Raw genomic sequence first — 18,613 nt, 5'->3', positions numbered from 1 at the left:
GTAGGCCAGATGAGTGATAGGTAAAACTTAGAGCAAGTCCCTGGCGTAGTTTGGGAAGTTGTCACGAGGAGCGCGTTGACCGGCAGGTTAGCTGGGTAGCTTGTTAGCCTGTCCAATGCTAGTCGATCATGATCAGGTGTGTTTGGTACGATAAAGTGTAGGTTCTAGACTAGATGCTAGTAGTAGTGCACCGCTGCCCTGGTGTCGTTCGAGATGTGTGGTTGGATGATAAGGGTAGGTCGGAGCGCGGTGTGGCAAGAGTTTGATTGAGTGTATTGATTGCTTGTTTGTTTTTGTTGATGGTGTTGGAGATGAGGCTGAGGAGGGGAGTGGCGAGTTCGGTGGTAGATATAGTTGGTCGATAGAAATGAGGTACTGGGACGGGGGGCAAGCAACTATTGAGAAATTTAAATAGAGCATCCTAAACCTTGGGATCTTTCTATGAAGCATATCTACTATCAACATTACGATAGCATCTTGTGGAGATCTGCTTGGGATATACTCGTAGTATACGTGGTAGTTGCCGTGGTGTAGGTATGAAAGATGCCGTCACCGGAGACAAGCCTTCTAATGTAGTAGTAGTAAGCTTGGTTCGTCTTATTAGGGGTCGGGTCGTACTACTGTCCCTTGTCCAACACTAATCCCCTGATATTGCCGGGGCTTACTTGGGGGCTTTCGTTGTCATTGCAGTCACTGCTTGTACTGTCGTTACCTGCAGCTTCTAACGCTCCACCCACCCAACACCACGACGCACCTGACAGCGGATACGAAGAAGAAAATGTATCACAGGACGAGAAAAAGACAAAAAGAAGGACCTAGAGACCTCAGTGGTGATTGTGGAGAGGACATCGCTCTTCGAAGGGATCGCTGCCGTTGTGACAGTAGGTGACCGCATGCCCGTACTTCCTCGTCTTTCTGCTCGTAACAAAGCCATCACAGTTCCAAGCCATCTTCTTTCTACCGATGACGTAGAAGCCGGTACCGGTCCACTCTTCTCCTCTACACATATCATAGGAGATGACTTTCGCATCGCAGACCAAAACGCAGTAGCCTGGCTCATCGCAGATCTTAGCCTGACTACAAGCACATCCATCCTCTTCTCTGGTCGTCTCAGAGATATCTACGGCTACAACTGTATTCTCACCATTGATTTCGCGAGGTACTGACTTGGGTATGCCATCTCGTTTTGCGGTCCGGTTGGAGAAGATGCCCTCCTTCCTCGCCTGTGCTGGACGTGGTATACTTCTCGCTTCGCATTGTGTTTGATCCCATGGCTTTGATATCGACAGGCTTACTCATGCACCGGCGGAGACCTCGTTTACCATGACACCAGTCATGGTGTCCCCTATCAACAATTTCCAGCCGCGACTCTGGTATTATCCAATGCGGTTCTTGCCGGACAGCAAGGAGTAGCTGCAAGTCTCATTAAAACTGTGATTGCCTATGGCATCTCGCTAGGCCTGGGTTCGACATCGCAATCGGAGTCGACGTTCATCATGGCAATTGCGACGTGTAAGTGGGTCCATTGCATTCGCGTGTCTTGGTCTGTGCATCTCCATCGTCGCGTTGGCATACCCAGGCACGAGTGACAAGACAAACAGGCAGAGGCCGGGGCCCGCGACGCCATGGCCAGGAGCAAGAGCTGATGCGTAACCGATGCTTTGTTTTGTGCCAGGTGGCATTTGAGCAGCTGACACTACAAGCTCCAGATGGCTACTGGTACGTTATGCTGGAATTGGGCGGCCTGCATATCGACAAGAGCCTCTGCAGATCTAGACCTGAGTTAGTTGTCGCAAAGGCATGACTAATGAGGCTCCGTCGAGTGGCTGACAGGAATCGGCCAATGTTCGTAATGGTGATTGCCGGCCGGGGAAAGTATGACGTCGTGTGCTGGAGCTAGTCACGTCCACTAACCGAGGAACGTGTGTTTTCTCCAGCATACCAACCTTTCCTTCTGAAGCGTCCATCTGCCAAGTTTGCAAGCTCTTTCCATACTACTGAGATACTCCATCGACTCAATTGACCTTCTCTCCTCCTGTCAAGCTACACAAACACACCGAAACATACCCAAAGCTAGAAGCCCCGAGCTATACCGCCGAAACCCCGCAAACTTCCCTCCACATAAACACCCCCGAAACCAGCCATGTCCGCCATCCGTGCCTTCGCGACTCGTCGCGCTCCCTTTGCCTTTGCTCAGCGTGCCGCTTTCTCCCAGTCAATAGCCCGCACCGCTGGCAAGGAGTCGGCTCTCCGTACGTCCGCACCGCCAACCTCGGCTTAGCGCCAACAATCACAGCATTGCATGCGTGCCAATATCTTACAACGGGAAGGAACCGAGCTGACATAAGCGAACAGACTCTGAGAACCGCGCCGAGGAGGTCGAGAAGAAGAAGCAGGAGCAGCTCAACAAGAAAAAGGACGGCAAGCAACACTGGGAGGAGCAGCTTGCCAGTGACAGCGAGAGCGCTGTAAGTTGGATCTACCTTATCAGGAAGATGGAAGAACATCGTTATGAGGGCATTGGCTAACGGAGAGTATAGGTCAAGGCGGATCGTTCCGAGACTGGCAAGGACACCAAGCAGCAAATCAAGGAGCTGCAGGAGGAGACCAAGAAGGTCGGCCAGTAAACGAATCACGTACGACACACGAGATCGATATACGAGACTCTCTTCCGGGTTCTAAAAGGACGCCGGGCGCCATATCGAATTGGCTCATACTAGGACGGGAGCGGCGGTAGGGAAAATGGGATCATAGGATGATGAGCTATCTGCAGTACCCAATTGACACAATTAATTCAGTCACATTTCACGAAATTCTTCATCTCTCTGAGGATCGCGCCTTCTCCAAACCATATTGCTTTCTTCCACAATAGCTGACCTCCTGTCACAGACCGCCTTGTAGCGATACGCCCCACTGTAATGCCAAGTACGACCCACCGTCTTGCTTCAGACGCGTAACACAACAAATGAAAGCCGGATACTGTCAACGGTGCCACATGTACCTGCTATATTGTCACTGGCCATCAAGAAACCAAAGTGCACTATCTATTCTACATCGCATCCAGAGCGCATCCAATCTACCAACTTCACCCCACCCCGCCATCCACCATACCACCCCCCCCTCTAAACCCTACACAACCTCCCACTATCAAGATCATACTCCCACCCCTCCGTCCCCACCCCCGCCAACACAAACAAACTCCCACTCGGATCATACTTCCTCTTCACCTCCACTAACCTCTCATACCCATCCCCATAAAACACTTTCTGGAAACCCTCAACATACGGATTCGCCTCATTCATATACGCCCCCGACCCCGGCGCCCACTCCTCCCACATCGGCTCTTTGACAACCGCATGCCACGCCGATCCTATCTCCAGTGCGCGCTTCGCACTCCCCGCGGCACGCGAATCAATAGTAGCGCCCGTGGCGATGAAATGAAGGTACGCGGTGCGCCAGCTGGGGTGTAAGGCGCCCCAGTGTTTGGAGGGGGTGGAGTGCACGCCGGGACCGCCTGAGAGGCCGATGGTGGCGTAGTTTCCTGGGTTTGTGGTGTTTTGACTTGCCATTGCGGTTTTCAGATATGAGATGACTTGCGAGTGCGGGGTGGAGACGAGTTCGGCGCGGCCGAGGAGACGGGATGAGGTGAGGGATTCGCCGCCGGCGACGTTGTCGCCGGATATGGTGGTGAAGAAGGAGGGGTAGGTGGCGTGGGTTGATGTCGACATTGAAGTCGAGACGAGAGAGCTGTCGTTGCCGGTGGTGCTTGTATTGGTGCTGGACTGAAGGAGGAGGTTTGTCAAGATGGGTTGCACAAGCGCTTCGACAGCAGCGGGCGTGGTGTTGAAAGCCCAGAAGACTTGGTTGAGACCGATACCAGTGAACGGGCCGTTCGAAACGTCGATATCAGGGAAGAACTTCGGTGCCGTACTCCCCACTGCTACCGTTGCAGCGCCTGCAAGTCCAGCGTCCATGAGGTCGGGTAGCGCACTGAGCCAACTGGCTACTGCCGACCACGACGCTTCCATACTGGCGTTCGAGCTACCTTTCGGCTTGATCTGGACACTTGCCATGACGACGTTACGCGGAGCTGGGTAGTGCTTGATCACATACTCGGTGACCACACCATATTGTCCTGCACCACCGCCACGCAGTGCCCAGAAGAGATCTTGGTTCTGAACTTCATTGGCGACAAGCACATGTCCGGTTGTTGTTACGACGGTCATTTGGAGGACCTGGCTCGATGCCAGACCGTAAGTGGAAGCCAACGGGCCATGACCACCGCCTTGGATATAGCCTCCCAAACCCACACTGGGGTCCTGCCCTGTCGTCACAACCCGGCCTTGACTCGTCGCGAAGGAGAGGACGTTACCCCACTGTTGGCCGCTGCCGACGATGAAGACGTCTTCTGCGGGCGAAGAGCTGTTGGCGATTCGCCAGGCTTTGTCGCGAGTTAGGTGGCGGAAGTTGCGCGTCCAGATTGAGAGGGAGAAAGCGCCGCTTGATCTATGGAGGTAATGTCAGCTTTCCATCCCTAAGTCATCTTTGAAAACTGAGGACTCACCGGCCGTTGAGATCATGACCCGTCCCCTTAACCACAATCCTCACATTCCTCTCCGCAGCCCACTTCATCGCAATCGCCACATCAACCTCCTCCGTCGCATTAACAATATACTGCGGCAAACCCCCAATACTACACCCCTGTTTCTCCGACCAACTCCCTACTTCATCTGGCAAACAAGAGTTATTCGCATAGAGCTGGTAGTCGATTGATTCAGGCTGTTGCGAATGCCAGGTCCCGTTCGACCAGTTGTCGTTGACTTCTTGGCAGGATAGAGGGGAGGTGAAGGTGTTGTTGGTGGATGGCCAGCAGGATGCTGCGACGGGTACGGTGCGGATTAGGGAGCCGCTGATTGTGGTGTTTAGGGAGGACCATTCTGCGGGTGTGGGCCATGATGCGTCGGAGGGGGTTGTGCGACAGAATGGTGCGGGTGGTGTTGCGGCTGCGCTTGCGAGAGCGGGTGATGCGAGGGTGAGGTAACGCAACATGACGAGTATTGGAAGGAAGTGAACGAAGGATGAATGAGAAAGACGGAATTGCCTAGGATGATACCATATTTATGTTTTGTTAAGATTTGATCAACAGCCGTTTTCGTGTTACTTCTCTTCCTCGTATTCTCTCTCTTCTCGTATTCGCGGCTCTTGCGGACTTCGCCACAGTGGGTGTACCGAAGCGCGCCACGAAAGCCGCGTCTTCGACCTGGTTTTTCTTTCGTATGGCATCTAAGATGAAGCCATGAGAGTACAAAGGACCGCAACAGTACGGAAACCTGGGCTTTTGTTGGTGTTGATACCGACAAGACATTCACGCGAGAGACAAGTTGAAGAGTTGAAGATCGTTGCTTCATTCAATGGCTTGGAGGCTATCTAGTAGCGCAAGCAATGACACGGGTTCCATACTCCGAGCGATCCTCATCAGGCCAGCGATCCCCTCGAAGAAGATTGAAAAGTAGGCTATGTCGACGTTGTCGCTTCGTGCAGTAGAGTCAGGTACGTGACATCTACATGTACATTGAGTGGATCAATTCCGCCGAAACCTTGGATCGCTCCTCAGCCTTCTTCGAGTCCTCCAGCGACTTCCTGTGCTCCTCCTCCAGCTTCTCGCGATTGAAGTAGCCATCGACAGCTTCGCTATGAGCCGCTAAGTAGTTACGGCGAGCGAAGTCAGGCGAAGTGAACACGGCGTTCCGGAGATCTGCGTATGAGAACCCAAGGATTAGCGTTGCACAGTAAGATGAATTGGATCGCAATGTATTGAACGTACACTGCTTCGATTGCCTACGCAGATGCTTCAAAAGAGACTCCAAGCTCTTGCTGATAGTGAGCTTGAGGCCGGTTGCCATCAACAGACTCCAACAGGTGCTCTCCGATCCCATCTTCCAGTTGATACGGATGCCATAAGCGCCAGGCTGTCCGAAGAGGATGAGGTTGAAGACTACGCCGCGTGGGAAGAGGCACGCGAACACGAAGCAGATGTGAACTGTAGGAGTTAGCGTTAACCGTTAGATACCCCAAGGACGAAGAGCACTTACCGATGATCTGCTTTCTCATTTCTTTCTGCCACATGAGGGTCTCGTACTTGGACATCCTAGCCATGGTGTTGAAGTGTGTGCTGAACTAACACTGGGTTTGATCGGTGGTATTGTGGTGCAGGAGTGGAATGTAGAAATGGTGGAGATGTGTGGCAGAAGCATTCTTTTATACTGTGCAAAGCACGGGCATTTCATGTATCTTTTCTGCAATACATTAGCATTATATTGAAGGATGTTCAAGGGACGGCGATGTAGAGCCTGTCACGTGTTCACTTGTCCTCCTTTTGTAGCCAACAATCGTGAGGCTGGCATTTGAGCGATATATGCATCATGGGAGTCTGTGAGTAGCAGCGAAGTCGACGTACAAACAAGGGTGCGAAAGTGAACTGCGTTTATCATACCCCGTATATTGTCTCTAGCCTCTCGAAACCCATGATCAGCTCTACTCCGCTGTGACCATCTTGTCGTTGTGTTGAATAATCTTGGTTGTAGCCGTCCATGATTGGTCATGTTCACATTTGAGAGGCTTTAGAGAGTTAAAGACCATTTCAAGGTTCCTTCATTTCATAGGCATGAGACTATCTAGTAGCTCAAGCAGTGTTGGTGTGGAACCGATGTCGCACTGGGTGACATGGGCTATTTCCCGCCTTCCCTGCTATGCTCATCAGTTCACCTGCAGTGCACCCTCATAGGAAGGCGCACTCTTGGTGAGTCCTCGTAAGCGATGTAGCAACTTGTGGCAGCGGCCTCCGTGATCTGACTAGTCGGTGCACAAATCATCCGCCAATCCCATAAAAGGCGAGTCTCTAACCGCTGTATATAGTCAGTAAGTCGTGTTCTTACATCAAATCTGGTTTTCGAACGAAATCACTAACCCACCAAATCAGTCATCTTGACGCGTAGGGCTTGAATCAGCGACTGGTAGGTATCCTCTATGCTGGAGCATCGCTTCGACTGTAGGAGAGCCTCCCAGTCCAGTTTGCCGCCATCTTTTTTGGCGTAGGAGACGACCCAGGCGAGCATGTCGGTCTTCTCGTCAGAGTCAGAGTCAAGCTCGAAGCCAGTCGTAACGTCAAACGTTATGTCCGCGGGTTCATTCTGGCTGTAGACGATTTTCGCGAGGGCTGTTGAAATGTCAGACGTGGAGTAGCATGATGAACTAATCAACTCACCGAGGATGGTAGCCTTGAGCTTCTCTTCGTACTTGGCTTGAGCCAGCTTGTCGTAGATAGAGGCCATCTTTTTGTCGTCGAATAGGTGCTTGGGGTGTGGAAGTAGAGAGTAAGAAGCAGAAGGGCAAAGGTCAAAGCTGCGTTATAAATTGTTTGTGCGCGGAGACGAAAATTTTCGATCTCACCTTCACCTTCACTTTCCGTTAAGGGAAATCCGCATTCGCGAAAGTGAACTTTACCCAGACTTACTCCGGCTTGTGATGAGGACAACTTGGATGACATGTATCGCATGCTGCTATGTACCGCGAAGACCTTGTCGACTAATCGCAAAGCCTAATTCGTAGCTCCCAGTATTCTACGACGACAATGACCCATCTCCGTCCTGATAACTCCAATCTCCCCACTCTAGAACGCCTGATGCGAAGATCATCGTACTGGTAGAGCCAATGCTACCAACGGCCTAATGTTATCAGAGTCCCGGACGTTACTCCGACTCCGCCGTCTCTCGCTCCATTTTGACCGGCGCGGCTTTCTACGCTTGAGTCTTCGCAACTGTTGAAGGAAAGTGTAAGTTGTTTTTCCGGATCTTGAAATCATTGGTAAAGTGACTTACTGCCGTGATGTGACAAGCGCATTTGCAGCGCTGTCAACAAATCGTTTAATCCGACCGCAGCAGTAGCGCAGTCCTTGATAGAATCAAGAACCTTACAACTGGGATATTCTCCCTGCGATTTCCAGACGATCAGGTGGATGTCGCGCGACATATTCTTCAACAATGTCGAATCATTTGGGGTAGTAGTAGGAACAGCGTGGACGACGTCGAAGACGGTGCCTTGGGGATGGCTTTCTCCATAGAGAGCGCGTGCATGAGCTGTAAATTGAGTATTGATTTAGTAATTACACAGCGTAAATAGTAAATTGTGAATGCATACACAAGATCTGTTCCTTGATCTCCGTTTCCCACATCATGGTCTCGTACTGGTTCATAGATTTAACCTTTTCGGTCGCAGAATGAGCCATCGCTGATAGTAGCCAATCTGAAGTGGGGTAGAAGATAGTAGGATGCGCGAGATGTTTCCTATTTAGCTACTGTGCAGAGCGCGACTTCGGACTAACCGTCGCGTCCGCGCTTGGGTACTCAGCTACCTAGGTAGCCCACATTCGGCAGTAACAAACACTCGAAAGCCCATCTCCAATGCCGTCATCAAGCCGTGGTCATCTTAGAAAACATATCCATTGCACGGCGCGAAAACGGACATTCATCAGTGACTACGACTACGATCCGGACTGCGGCTACGACCACGACCACGACCATGACTACGACTACCACCACGATCGCGACTACGACTACGGCGACGACTACGACTACGAGTACGACGTCTCTTCCCTGGGCGATAAGAATCTAAATCTTTCCTCCTGCTGCCCTTTGTCGCATTCTCAACGTCATCATTCTTGCCCGAAGTCCCTGGCTTACTCTTCGGCTTATCAATCGTCCGTTTTAGTCCCACTCTCAGCGACTCCAAAAGACGACTCAATCCCTCCGCAACATCAACGTTGCCGTCGACAGAACAAGCTCGTTCCCACTCGTTGCTCTTGTGCGGCCACTCGTACACGATCAGGTGAATGCTGTAGGGCTTTTCCTTGTCTTTTTCCTCTCTGGAATATGTGTGGATAACATCGTATTCTGAGCCGTAGCGGTAGACGGTGCATTCGGCGCGGGCGTGGGCTTTGTGGCGGAATGGCGTTAGCAGCTTTCATTGACATATGGGGTAAGGGATGACTGGGGGTTGGGGGCTGGGAGTACGTACATTTGATTTGGTTCTTCATTTCTCTCTCCCACAAGATGGTGTCGTACTTCGACATGGACATGTTGATAAGATCGTGTATCAGTGGAGGAACGGTGGTATGTGCCAGAAAGGGTCGAGACAGGTGAGTAAAGCAGTTGAAGCTGTGGTATGAAGTGTGTTCGGAGAATACCGCACGAGATATATTCGCTACTGTTCGCAAATAGTGCCTGTTTAGCCATGTAGCAAGCGGCCCATGATAATTAATATACGTTTCTAGCATGTACGATTAGTGTCTCGCAACACCTCAAAGTGAGGGTCGTGGGAAAAACAATCGTCCTTGTTCACCTGCGCAGCCGTTCGAGAGTACAATACACAGTATAGCGGTCGCATGTCCTACACCTCCCTCTCCGGCACCGGCACAGGCGGCTTAGGTACTACATGATTCACGCTACGTCAGCACAGTGCCCTTCAAAGGCCGCAGTATAGCTTACTTATCATATCCGAAAGCCTCGTTTGCAGTTTCCTCATAAGTTCCTCCAAGCCTTCCTTCTCAGTCGACTTCCTGTCAGCACACAGAACGATTTGCCATTTGTCTGTGAGCGACAACTCGTCCAACGCGATGACATGTACGACATAGCCATTGTATCTTTGATCCTCGTTAATGAGATCAATCTTAGTGGTCACGACGTCGAATACGATGCCGGGGCGGACCTGGTCAATGAACACGGCGCGTGCGTGAGATATGATTTTCTTCTTCAACTCGTTCTCCCAGATGATGACTTCGTACGACGCTGGTGCCATTGCTACTGTGAGATGTGATGTGGAAAGGAGTTCTCGAAAATGCCCAGGTAGCTTCTTATTTATGGCTGGGGGGACGGCTTGTAACAAATGAGTCTTGTGTGTCATGGGATAGGTCACGAAGAGCAACAGCAATCACCTCTAAACTGGAACTCGGGTTCTTTCCATCCTCTAGATCTAACAGCCCAAACATCCACCACCCATTACCTCCCCCTTTCCGCATTAAGAGATCCTACCCAAAGCGCAAAGCCCTACGCATCCTCTCCCTCCAAGTTCTCCATCGACGACGTAGACTCTTTTCTCAAACCAACAAATCAGTTGCATCCTACTGCATGGTCATTCTCCAAACTCATCCATCAGCCCCGACAAATGAAATTGCAACTCCTCTAGGAGACTCTCATAGACCTCCACGCCAGTAGCTTTCGGCTTACTAGACGCAAGTATCTTCCATTCCTTCTCGTGCGGACGTTCGTAGACAATAACATGTGCTATATAGCCGTCGCGGCGCCTTGCATTTCCCTTCCTGAAATCGCACACGCTTGACACAACGTCGAATGTGGAGTCTGGGTGGACTTGGTTGGTGAATACGGCGCGGACGTGGGCTGGATAACAGTGATGAGTTAGCAGATGGGCAGACGGGCAGACGGGATTGGGGGGTTATTTAGAGGGGGCATACATAGGATCTGGTCCTTCATCTCTTTCTGCCATAGGGTCTTGGTGTACTGGGCTTTGCTCATGGTGGCGGAGATGTGTGGTGTGTGTTGGACGACTACTTTGCAAAGGGCTTCTTATGTATTGCGAGAAGGACAGCTCATCATTGATTCATCGCTTATGTTCTGAGATTGGTCACAAAGAATGACAACGGATGAGCGTAAAAGACAAACTTGTAAGTTTGTTCATCGAGAGAAGCTTCGTGACGCGAGATACGACGAGCAGCCATGTGAATTCCATTGCATGACCTGTTTGGCGCAACAGCCTCCACTTTCTTCCCATCCCATGGATCTAACAGCCCATAGATCCACCACCCACCTTTCCAACACCCTACCCCTACCCACCTCCCATCAAAGCATCTTCCCCCTCTTCCTCCTCCCAACAACCCACCTATGCGCAACATCATAAACCGCCCGCGTCCAACTCCTCGTAATAATCTTCCCCTCAAACGTCCCACTCACCCAACTAAACAACACAAGCAACGCAGCACTCAACCCAAACGTCCACCCAAACGCCCGCCAATAACTGCCCACCTCAAACTCCAGCCCCTTGAACTGAATGCTAAAATACCCCGTCATCAGCGTCACAGGCGTGAACAAGATGGTAATCTTAGCAAGCAGCAGAGTAACCCAGGTGAGGCGCTCGACCGAGAAGGATTCTTTGATGGCGATGAGGTTGAAGTTCATCATTACGAGGGACTCTTTTTGGTCGAGGCATTCGGATATCTCGGAGAGGGCGTAGAGTTGGATGCGGTCTTTGAGGCGTTCGAAGCGGACGCGCGCGGCGGAGCTGAGGGCTACGCCGAGGAGGCTGTCGGCTTCGGGGACGAGGGGGCCGGGAGAGTCGTTGATGACGGGGTGGGAGGAGATGAGGGAGGCGTTGCCGGAGAGAATGTGCGAGTTCTTAAGTGACGCGAGGGTGGCTTCTTGCTTTTTGAGGACGCGCTCGATGATTAATTCGTAGCTTTGGTAGACGCGCTTTAGAACGGCCAGTTGGCAGCCGATGTGGTGGAGTTGGTCGACGTGCGTGAGGTTGGCTGTTTGGAGCATTTCTTGTCGGAGTCGGTCGAGCTCGGCGGCGTAGCCGTGTTCGCGGCGGGAGATGAGATCGAAGGTTGCGCCCCAGTCTTCAAAGAGGTAATAGAACAATAGGCCTGGAGCATCCGTGGGACGGTGGGCTGTTTCCTCATCGCTGCTGCCGAGACGTTGGCGGATGGGTAGTTGAGTGAGCGCTGCTTCTCTAAGTGGCGTCGGCGCTTTCGTGAGTTGTCTGAAGACGTTCACAGTATTCCGACGTGTTGTGAAGAGTACTTTTACGTCTTCGTGGGTCAAAGGACCGTTGGCGAACGGGAATGGGTCTTCGGAGATCGAGATGACGGTTTTGTCCTCGCATAAGAGAAGCCAGTTCCATACGCGTTTGCCGTGGGGCACGTCTCGGGTTCTATCCGAGATTATAGGGCGGGTGTTGGTTTCTTTGCTGCGGACGTTGTGTAGCGAGTTGTAGCCTATGCCCATGTCTGTTTTACTGTCAGCAGAGGTTTTCATATAGGGCTTATGTCTCTTGTTAAGCAAAGGGTAACTTGCATCTCCGACCCTGATCGACGGTACTCCAATGCCATACATCGTCTACTAGCTGGTAGTGATCCAAATCTCGGACCAGCTCCAGCTGTGTAGATTGCATCAATTCGGTGAGACCGATACTGGATTCTGAATCCAGAGCTTGTTCATTCGCTTGCTTCGCCTTTTCCCTGATCGAATTGGACATGTTCGATGTGTGTGATTTGTGGGAGAACACTGATCTTAGGGTCGAAGAACTCTTCTTCATGCGCAAGGATGGGTTGTTACGTGGCGGAACGTGGTCGCTCGTCATCATGCCCAGCAGTCTAGGCGTGAAGTCGAAGTGAGAGGCCAGCGTTCTGATCAGCTCTTTCTGATTGGAGGGATTCCAGATGTTGATCCATCGCGTATGTAGTTCAGTCGGTCGTGGCGATTGCAGCAACTTCTTGTACGCTTCGGCGTTGAGATCGAAAGCGCAAAAGGCATCACCTTCATCTTCTCCAAAGTCGATACAGAAATTGCGGCATCTGTGCTCTCTTGTTTGCCGGTCGAATAGGTCGAAGTTCCGGTCCGAATCGAAGTTACGGAAGCATTGTCGAATATCGTCGTTGCCTGTGTCTTGGTAGTATGGGGGCAGGTCCTCGGCAGGTGACGCGGGCCGGAAAGGTCCGAAAGGATTTGCCATAATGAGAGAATGTGGAGTTTGTTGAATCGGATGCGACGTGGCTGATAGTGATAGGAATAAACGATCTGTTTGGATGACGAATAGCGCCGAACATCTGCACTGGCGATGTGACTGCAGCTCGTGCTGGGGTCTTCGTGGGTATGTGTCGTGTGTACCTTACAGTGCGAGGTCACGCGGTGCGGTTGAGGCTCATGCCGGCAAGAAGTCTCACCCAAGGCAGGCTAATGGTCGCAGCTGCCTGTGAAACTCCACATATCTTACTGTTCTAGTTTGTACCTGACATAAAGTATCCTCTAAAGGTACTCGCCAGGACTGACGCTTGCTTGTAGCTGTGTGAACCACGGCGCGCACCATTGGAATGCAGTATGGAGGCATCTAAAACGATACAGACCTCTTCCAGGTATAATGTTTCCATGATAAAGCGATGAGAACAAAGAGACGAACTTGAGTATGATGCGCGAGTACGACGATGCAGCTAGTTCGGACTGCAATGAACTTAGCAGCTAGGTAGAGTACCTAGGTAGTCCGGGCGGAGACGTTCGCGCATCGTGAACAGCAGATGATCGATACTGGGCGAAACGGTCGAAGTAACACCGCCAGTTGGTCTCGTGCGGAGATGGATGCGCAGGAAAGTTACGCAGCAGTCATGGCTTAGATGGAGGATGGTGATCTGGTGTCGCGTGGTCTGTCGAGGGCGCCTGACTAGTGGGGTCGGAATATTGCGCTTGCCCCTTATTAGACGCCAAGCCCGCCATCCCAGATAGGCAAGTCCTGGAAGCCATCGAAGACGGTAGGGTTTATCACAGTCAATGAGTTCAAGCTGAGTTGCAGCTGACAGATGACGTCAAACTGAATCCGCTTCAGATACATGTAGTGAAGAGATGTAAGCATCTACCGTCTCAAATACGTAAAGATGATAGCCCGAAGACGCAACTAGTAAACCCGTGGATTACGGTGATTTCTTGTTCACTCTCCCGCATCTTCTGCTTTTCACTTAACCCTGCCTGTAGAACGTGAACACATCCGGAACAGGGAAGTTTTGGACAGCTGTCGATTGCAGAACCTCAAGGGTGAACTGGGCAGCCCATCCGCTAGGCCTTTGTACCTAGCAAGTGTGCTGCAGCGTCTCAACGAAGACGAGCTATACCATGTTCTCATAATGGTGGGGCATGATCGCGAGTGCAGAATAAGGGTTCGATAGCTTATTGCCGTCTTCACATGCACACATGCCACACCATACAAATACCCACGATCTACTGCTCCATCAATATCCCAGCCGCCTAACGCGATCCATAGCCTTGCTTCGGCCCTTTTCGCTCTGCGCCTGCGGGTAAACCCCTCGACTGCTATATCGACGCCCGGCGGAGAGGAAGAAAGACGAGCACGTGCTCTATTTGGACCTTAACAGCGTTCGCCACGGTTACTCCCAACGCGATGGCCGGCCCACTCGTTCAAGCAGCTGCAGCTTCGCAGAGGCCTACAGCGGCCGCGACGCCCACGCTCCCAGGGTGACGTTCTCATAGGAGGCGCGATGGACTGGCGCCATTTCCTGAGGTATCTTGGCCGGCCAGCCAATCATGGGAGCGCAGGACACCCACGGGATCCTTCTCCCAGCGCTGCGACACAAAAGAGCCCACGCGACACCCCGATGCTGATAATGCACGCCATACATTGTCTCTGCCGTCCCTTTATCCCCTCTTTGTCGCTCTCTGACTTATTCTACGCGCGGGACACTGGCTGAAGACGTTCTATGAGCGCCTTTACTCCCATCATGCCTCGCCCAAACCTCCCTCCGACTCCCCAGCCGTCGACAGACATTACCGGCAAGAGCAGCGCCAATGCCCCTCAATTGGAGACGAGCTTCAACTTGCCACCCGCAGCTCTGGGTGGTAGAGGAAGTGTAGCTAGCTCCTCTGGTAAATCCGAAAATGCCTCAGACTCGTCCTACCGGCCACCTTCCCCGTCGTCCCCAGTCGCGACTTCCAAGCCCGGTCATGCGCGCAAACGCTCCCAGCAGAGCATCATCACCAAGGACGACTATTCTCTCCCGCCGCCGCCTACCCGATCCCGCAAGATCATTCAGATGAAGCCAAAGGATACCCAAGAAACGCCCAAGACCTCGTCCAAAGCACAGGATGCGAAGACCACGACCGCTGCCACTAATGGGACCAAAAGGAAGCAGGCGGGTAACGCCACTGCTGCGGGACGTAAGATTGCAAGGAAGACGGCACACAGTCTGATCGAGCGGAGGAGAAGGTCCAAGATGAACGAGGAGTTTGGGGTACTCAAGGACATGATTCCGGCGTGCAGGGGACAAGAGATGCACAAGCTGGCCATTCTACAGGTACTTCCCGACACTCACCTACAACACATTCGTATACTAACACACCCAGGCATCCATCGAGTACATGCGCTACCTCGAGCAGTGCGTCTCCGACCTCAAGACCGCCAACTCCCGCCGCGACTCCCCATCCTCAGCTACATCCGAGCTCCCACCACCACCAGTCCGACGCATGCACGACGACGACGACGAAGACGAAGAGCAAGACGAAGAGATGGAAGACGCCGTGTCACCCACCTACGTCGAGCCACCACCCGCCCAATCCAAATACACCTTCGCCCAAGCCTCACCCGCCATCTACCCCTCCGACCGAAGCGTATACACCCACTCCACCACCACATCCCCAGCCATCATGCCCCACGATCATCGCAACGGCCACTACTCGGCGAACCCCTCCCCCGCGCTGCGCCCGTCCGACCCACACCACTACTCGCTCGGGCCAGCGTCAGTTCGCTCCACTGTAACTTCGCCTTCGATCCACCCTTCGCCTGCGTTCAGCGCTCACACACCTTCTGCGGCACATTTCAGCAACCCCTTCCACAACGGCCCTCCTAGTACTGGCCCTGTAGCTGCGCCTGGCTCGTCGCATGGCTCTGTCCATTTCGCGTTGACGTCACCGGCGTTGAAACCGCAGGCTGATCGTGAGGACCAGGAAGCTACTGAGGCTTTGATGATGTTGAATACCGACCGTCGTAGCTGGAGTGGGGCTAGGGGTATGAGTGTTAAGGACCTTCTTAGTGGATAAGTCGTGTGAATGAGATGTATGATGAGCGCTGTGGCGTTCAAATGGGTTAGCAAAAAAGGGTACGGGGTGGATGTCTGTTTACTGTTTTGGCGCTGGTGGGTTTTTCTGCTGTTCAGCTCTTTGAAGCTATGCTCTTATGCTTTACGTAGACTTTGTTTGTGTTTACATTCTCTGGGCAGGATGAATGGAGGATAATGGTGCGGACGACTCGTTTCATGTACGACAAAAGTTGAAGCTGCATACCTCGATGAATATACACACGCAAGATGACTGATACGATGGCTGTTGCACAGAGATAGAGAAACGAGTGTATGATTCTATTCTAGTCAATCTCTTCCACCTTCTCCACCTATCCATCTCCCTTCCTTCCCTCCTTTCCGTCTCCCCATCCTCCATCTGCCTTCATACCCAACTTTTGCTCACATATCCGCTCTGCTCAAGAGCAGTGATCTAGCAATGATCACTAACCTGGCTACCAAAAGGCTCGTTCTTGCAGTCTCCGCCACAAAGCGTGATGAACTGGATAGCCCCGCCGTTGACGCAGTTGAACAGGGCTTTGGCGCGCGCGTTGGCGTCGGTGGGTTGGCCTGCTGCGTCGAGGACTTGGTAGATGGTTGAGGCGTAGTCGCCTGGGTTGTGTTAGATGGGGACTGGAGGACTGGAGGAGGGGAAGGGGAGGGGAAAGGGGATAGAAATAGGATGGGGAAGGAAAGACAAACCCTGAGTCAAAAGGTTACCCTCGCAGTACGCGTACCCTGCGAAACAGTTGTCCGCGACGACAGTGCTGGCCATGGTGGCAGCGGCGAGGATGGCGATCTTGGAGAAGTACATAGTGATTGAGAGTGAGGTGTTGTTCGTTGAACGTTGAGATAGAAGACTCGTAGTGTATGTGTGATGATTGAAGAACTTGTTGATGTGTGATGATGGTGCTCTACTTGCTACAAGCTACCTCCTTATATATTCATCTGTCTGCTGTTCAGGCATCCCATACTCCCTATGGATACTGTATGATGATGCTATCCGTATCCTCTGTGTCTTACTTCTTCGTCACCGGCGTCAAGGGGTCTTGCATCCGGGCCGTATGCACTATGGTAAGGCGCGACGTAATGGGGCGTCATGGTCGTAGCGAGGATCTTTGCGGTACTGAGATTGAGATCGTCGTTGGGAGGCTCAGATTCTCGTATACAATTCGAGTCTTTGATGTTGATTGCTTGTTCAGGGTTCAGGTGGGACGGGGCGTAGGTGGAGATTGTGGATCGTGGTGGTTTGGGGTGTAAGACATCGATGACAGTTGAGAAAGCACGCCTCGTTTCGTATCCACTTGCTCGCGGGGTGAGGTCGTACAGTGGAGTTGATCAGGCAGGTGGTCGGAATGGACTGGCGCAACAATTCCCCTTTTCGTGCTGTCGGCCCCCAATACCCACATCGGGTCATCATTCCCTTCATTTTACCTTCAAACCAGCTATTTGAGGTGAAGGTTTAGGCATCACTGCGTTTGGTGCTCACTGAATGTCTTAGCCCAGCAGCTTGCGGTTCCCTATGAGAATTCAGCCGGATATGTGACGACGGGTCAGTAGACGATGGAGTCCTCGTTAAGCGGGTAGCTTGCAACATCTCTGACAGTCGTACAATTCAGTCGAAAGTTTCTAGTCTCGTTCGGTGAAGCGTTTCTCTCCTGTCCTATAGTTTGCGGCACCTTCCCAGTTGTGATATGTTTGCAAGAACACATGACCAACGACTTGATCGAGCTCGTCTCGAGAGGCCTCGTACCTTGCGTCTTCCGCCATGATCACTAAGCTGATATCGGCGATTTCCCCGGACTTGTGCCTTACGCCCCGGGTAGCTCGATCGTAAGGATACGAGACCGACCAAGTCGATTGGCGCTTTGGGATCATCTCCGGAATGAAGTAAGACCAATAGAGTCCATTACTATTTCTTCCCCGCTTCTTCACACCTGTACGTAACACAGGAGTCTCCAGCATCGATAATGGTAGGTCGTAAAGCATCGGACGTCGTCTCATTGAGCCGCTCGGACGCAGTCAGCATAAACGAAGCCGCTGTCGATCTCCCAGGCCGCCGACGCGCTGCCGCAACCCGGGTCCAGGCTAAGGAACATTGAAGGTGCATCATTGATGTGTCATCCAATACTGATTTTGGTCGTCAGCCTGTCTTGAAAGTTGCTCCGATCTTACGGCCAAGCGCTTGGAGCTGGAGACGATGTACTTGGTTCCCCACAGATACTTTGGGGCTGCCTTGCGCTAAGACGGGGCGTACTGAAACTTCAGACTTTCGTGGTCATGGTAAGACGTAGGTGGCATCAATAGCGAGCTGGAAGACCCGCGTTCGCGCATAGAGCGCGCGGTAGTCGTCTGGATGTGCCTTCCTTCGCATGTTCGGGATGCACCCTCCTAAGTGGTCTGCTAACACCGGCAGCTGGAAGGGACCGTGCCGTGCCGTAGGATCCGCATTAACGCTTGAAGAGAAGGAGATGTAGGATATATGTGTCAACGACAATCGGTGCCTGGCGGTGGAGCGTGAGAGTTATGACGTGCGGTCGATGTGATCGAAGGTGGTCGCTGCCGCGGGTCAGACTCGGCGAGTACGATGGCTCTAGCGCGCCTGCTTGCCTATTGCCACCTGGGCAGCCCTGGAGGAAACAGACATCCGTCTCTTCATAATTTCTGGTCACATCTGTCGCAACATCTATGAAATCCATGAGTACAGAG

The 18,613-nt window shown here is 52.3% G+C and overlaps 8 protein-coding genes across 8 annotated transcripts; 2 read left to right on the top strand and 6 right to left on the bottom strand.

Moving 5' to 3' along the window:
• Positions 1 to 2,143: 2,143 nt before the first annotated feature.
• J4E87_008696 (uncharacterized protein) lies at positions 2,144 to 2,627 on the top strand (the record flags this gene model as incomplete). Its single annotated transcript, XM_049380281.1, has 3 exons — positions 2,144 to 2,252; positions 2,356 to 2,468; positions 2,541 to 2,627. 3 exons carry the CDS (start codon positions 2,144 to 2,146, stop codon positions 2,625 to 2,627), a joined length of 309 nt encoding a protein of 102 aa, XP_049230023.1.
• Positions 2,628 to 3,122: 495 nt separating this feature from the next.
• Positions 3,123 to 5,049, bottom strand: J4E87_008695 (uncharacterized protein; the record flags this gene model as incomplete). The annotated part of the gene is made up of 2 exons (XM_049380280.1): positions 3,123 to 4,506; positions 4,565 to 5,049. The coding sequence occupies 2 exons, from the start codon at positions 5,047 to 5,049 to the stop codon at positions 3,123 to 3,125; spliced, it is 1,869 nt and encodes a 622-aa protein (XP_049230022.1).
• Positions 5,050 to 5,561: 512 nt separating this feature from the next.
• Positions 5,562 to 6,156, bottom strand: J4E87_008694 (uncharacterized protein; the record flags this gene model as incomplete). Its single annotated transcript, XM_049380279.1, has 3 exons — positions 5,562 to 5,755; positions 5,825 to 6,040; positions 6,093 to 6,156. 3 exons carry the CDS (start codon positions 6,154 to 6,156, stop codon positions 5,562 to 5,564), a joined length of 474 nt encoding a protein of 157 aa, XP_049230021.1.
• An 806-nt stretch (positions 6,157 to 6,962) lies between these two features.
• On the bottom strand, positions 6,963 to 7,331 carry J4E87_008693 (uncharacterized protein; the record flags this gene model as incomplete). Its single annotated transcript, XM_049380278.1, has 2 exons — positions 6,963 to 7,216; positions 7,265 to 7,331. The coding sequence occupies 2 exons, from the start codon at positions 7,329 to 7,331 to the stop codon at positions 6,963 to 6,965; spliced, it is 321 nt and encodes a 106-aa protein (XP_049230020.1).
• Positions 7,332 to 9,444: 2,113 nt separating this feature from the next.
• J4E87_008692 (uncharacterized protein) lies at positions 9,445 to 9,852 on the bottom strand (the record flags this gene model as incomplete). The annotated part of the gene is made up of 2 exons (XM_049380277.1): positions 9,445 to 9,485; positions 9,543 to 9,852. The coding sequence occupies 2 exons, from the start codon at positions 9,850 to 9,852 to the stop codon at positions 9,445 to 9,447; spliced, it is 351 nt and encodes a 116-aa protein (XP_049230019.1).
• Positions 9,853 to 10,910: 1,058 nt separating this feature from the next.
• Positions 10,911 to 12,801, bottom strand: J4E87_008691 (uncharacterized protein; the record flags this gene model as incomplete). Its single annotated transcript, XM_049380276.1, has 2 exons — positions 10,911 to 12,076; positions 12,153 to 12,801. 2 exons carry the CDS (start codon positions 12,799 to 12,801, stop codon positions 10,911 to 10,913), a joined length of 1,815 nt encoding a protein of 604 aa, XP_049230018.1.
• A 1,771-nt stretch (positions 12,802 to 14,572) lies between these two features.
• Positions 14,573 to 15,887, top strand: J4E87_008690 (uncharacterized protein; the record flags this gene model as incomplete). The annotated part of the gene is made up of 2 exons (XM_049380275.1): positions 14,573 to 15,145; positions 15,195 to 15,887. The coding sequence occupies 2 exons, from the start codon at positions 14,573 to 14,575 to the stop codon at positions 15,885 to 15,887; spliced, it is 1,266 nt and encodes a 421-aa protein (XP_049230017.1).
• A 450-nt stretch (positions 15,888 to 16,337) lies between these two features.
• J4E87_008689 (uncharacterized protein) lies at positions 16,338 to 16,718 on the bottom strand (the record flags this gene model as incomplete). Its single annotated transcript, XM_049380274.1, has 2 exons — positions 16,338 to 16,516; positions 16,607 to 16,718. The coding sequence occupies 2 exons, from the start codon at positions 16,716 to 16,718 to the stop codon at positions 16,338 to 16,340; spliced, it is 291 nt and encodes a 96-aa protein (XP_049230016.1).
• Between the last annotated feature and the right edge of the window lie 1,895 nt (positions 16,719 to 18,613).

The sequence above is a fragment of the Alternaria ethzedia genome (genome assembly GCF_023757985.1).
Source record: "Alternaria ethzedia strain BMP 0044 chromosome Unknown scaffold_28, whole genome shotgun sequence".
NCBI lineage: Eukaryota > Fungi > Ascomycota > Dothideomycetes > Pleosporales > Pleosporaceae > Alternaria > Alternaria ethzedia.
Note: the sequence above shows the minus strand (reverse complement) of the source record. Positions and strands in the feature narration are given on the sequence as shown.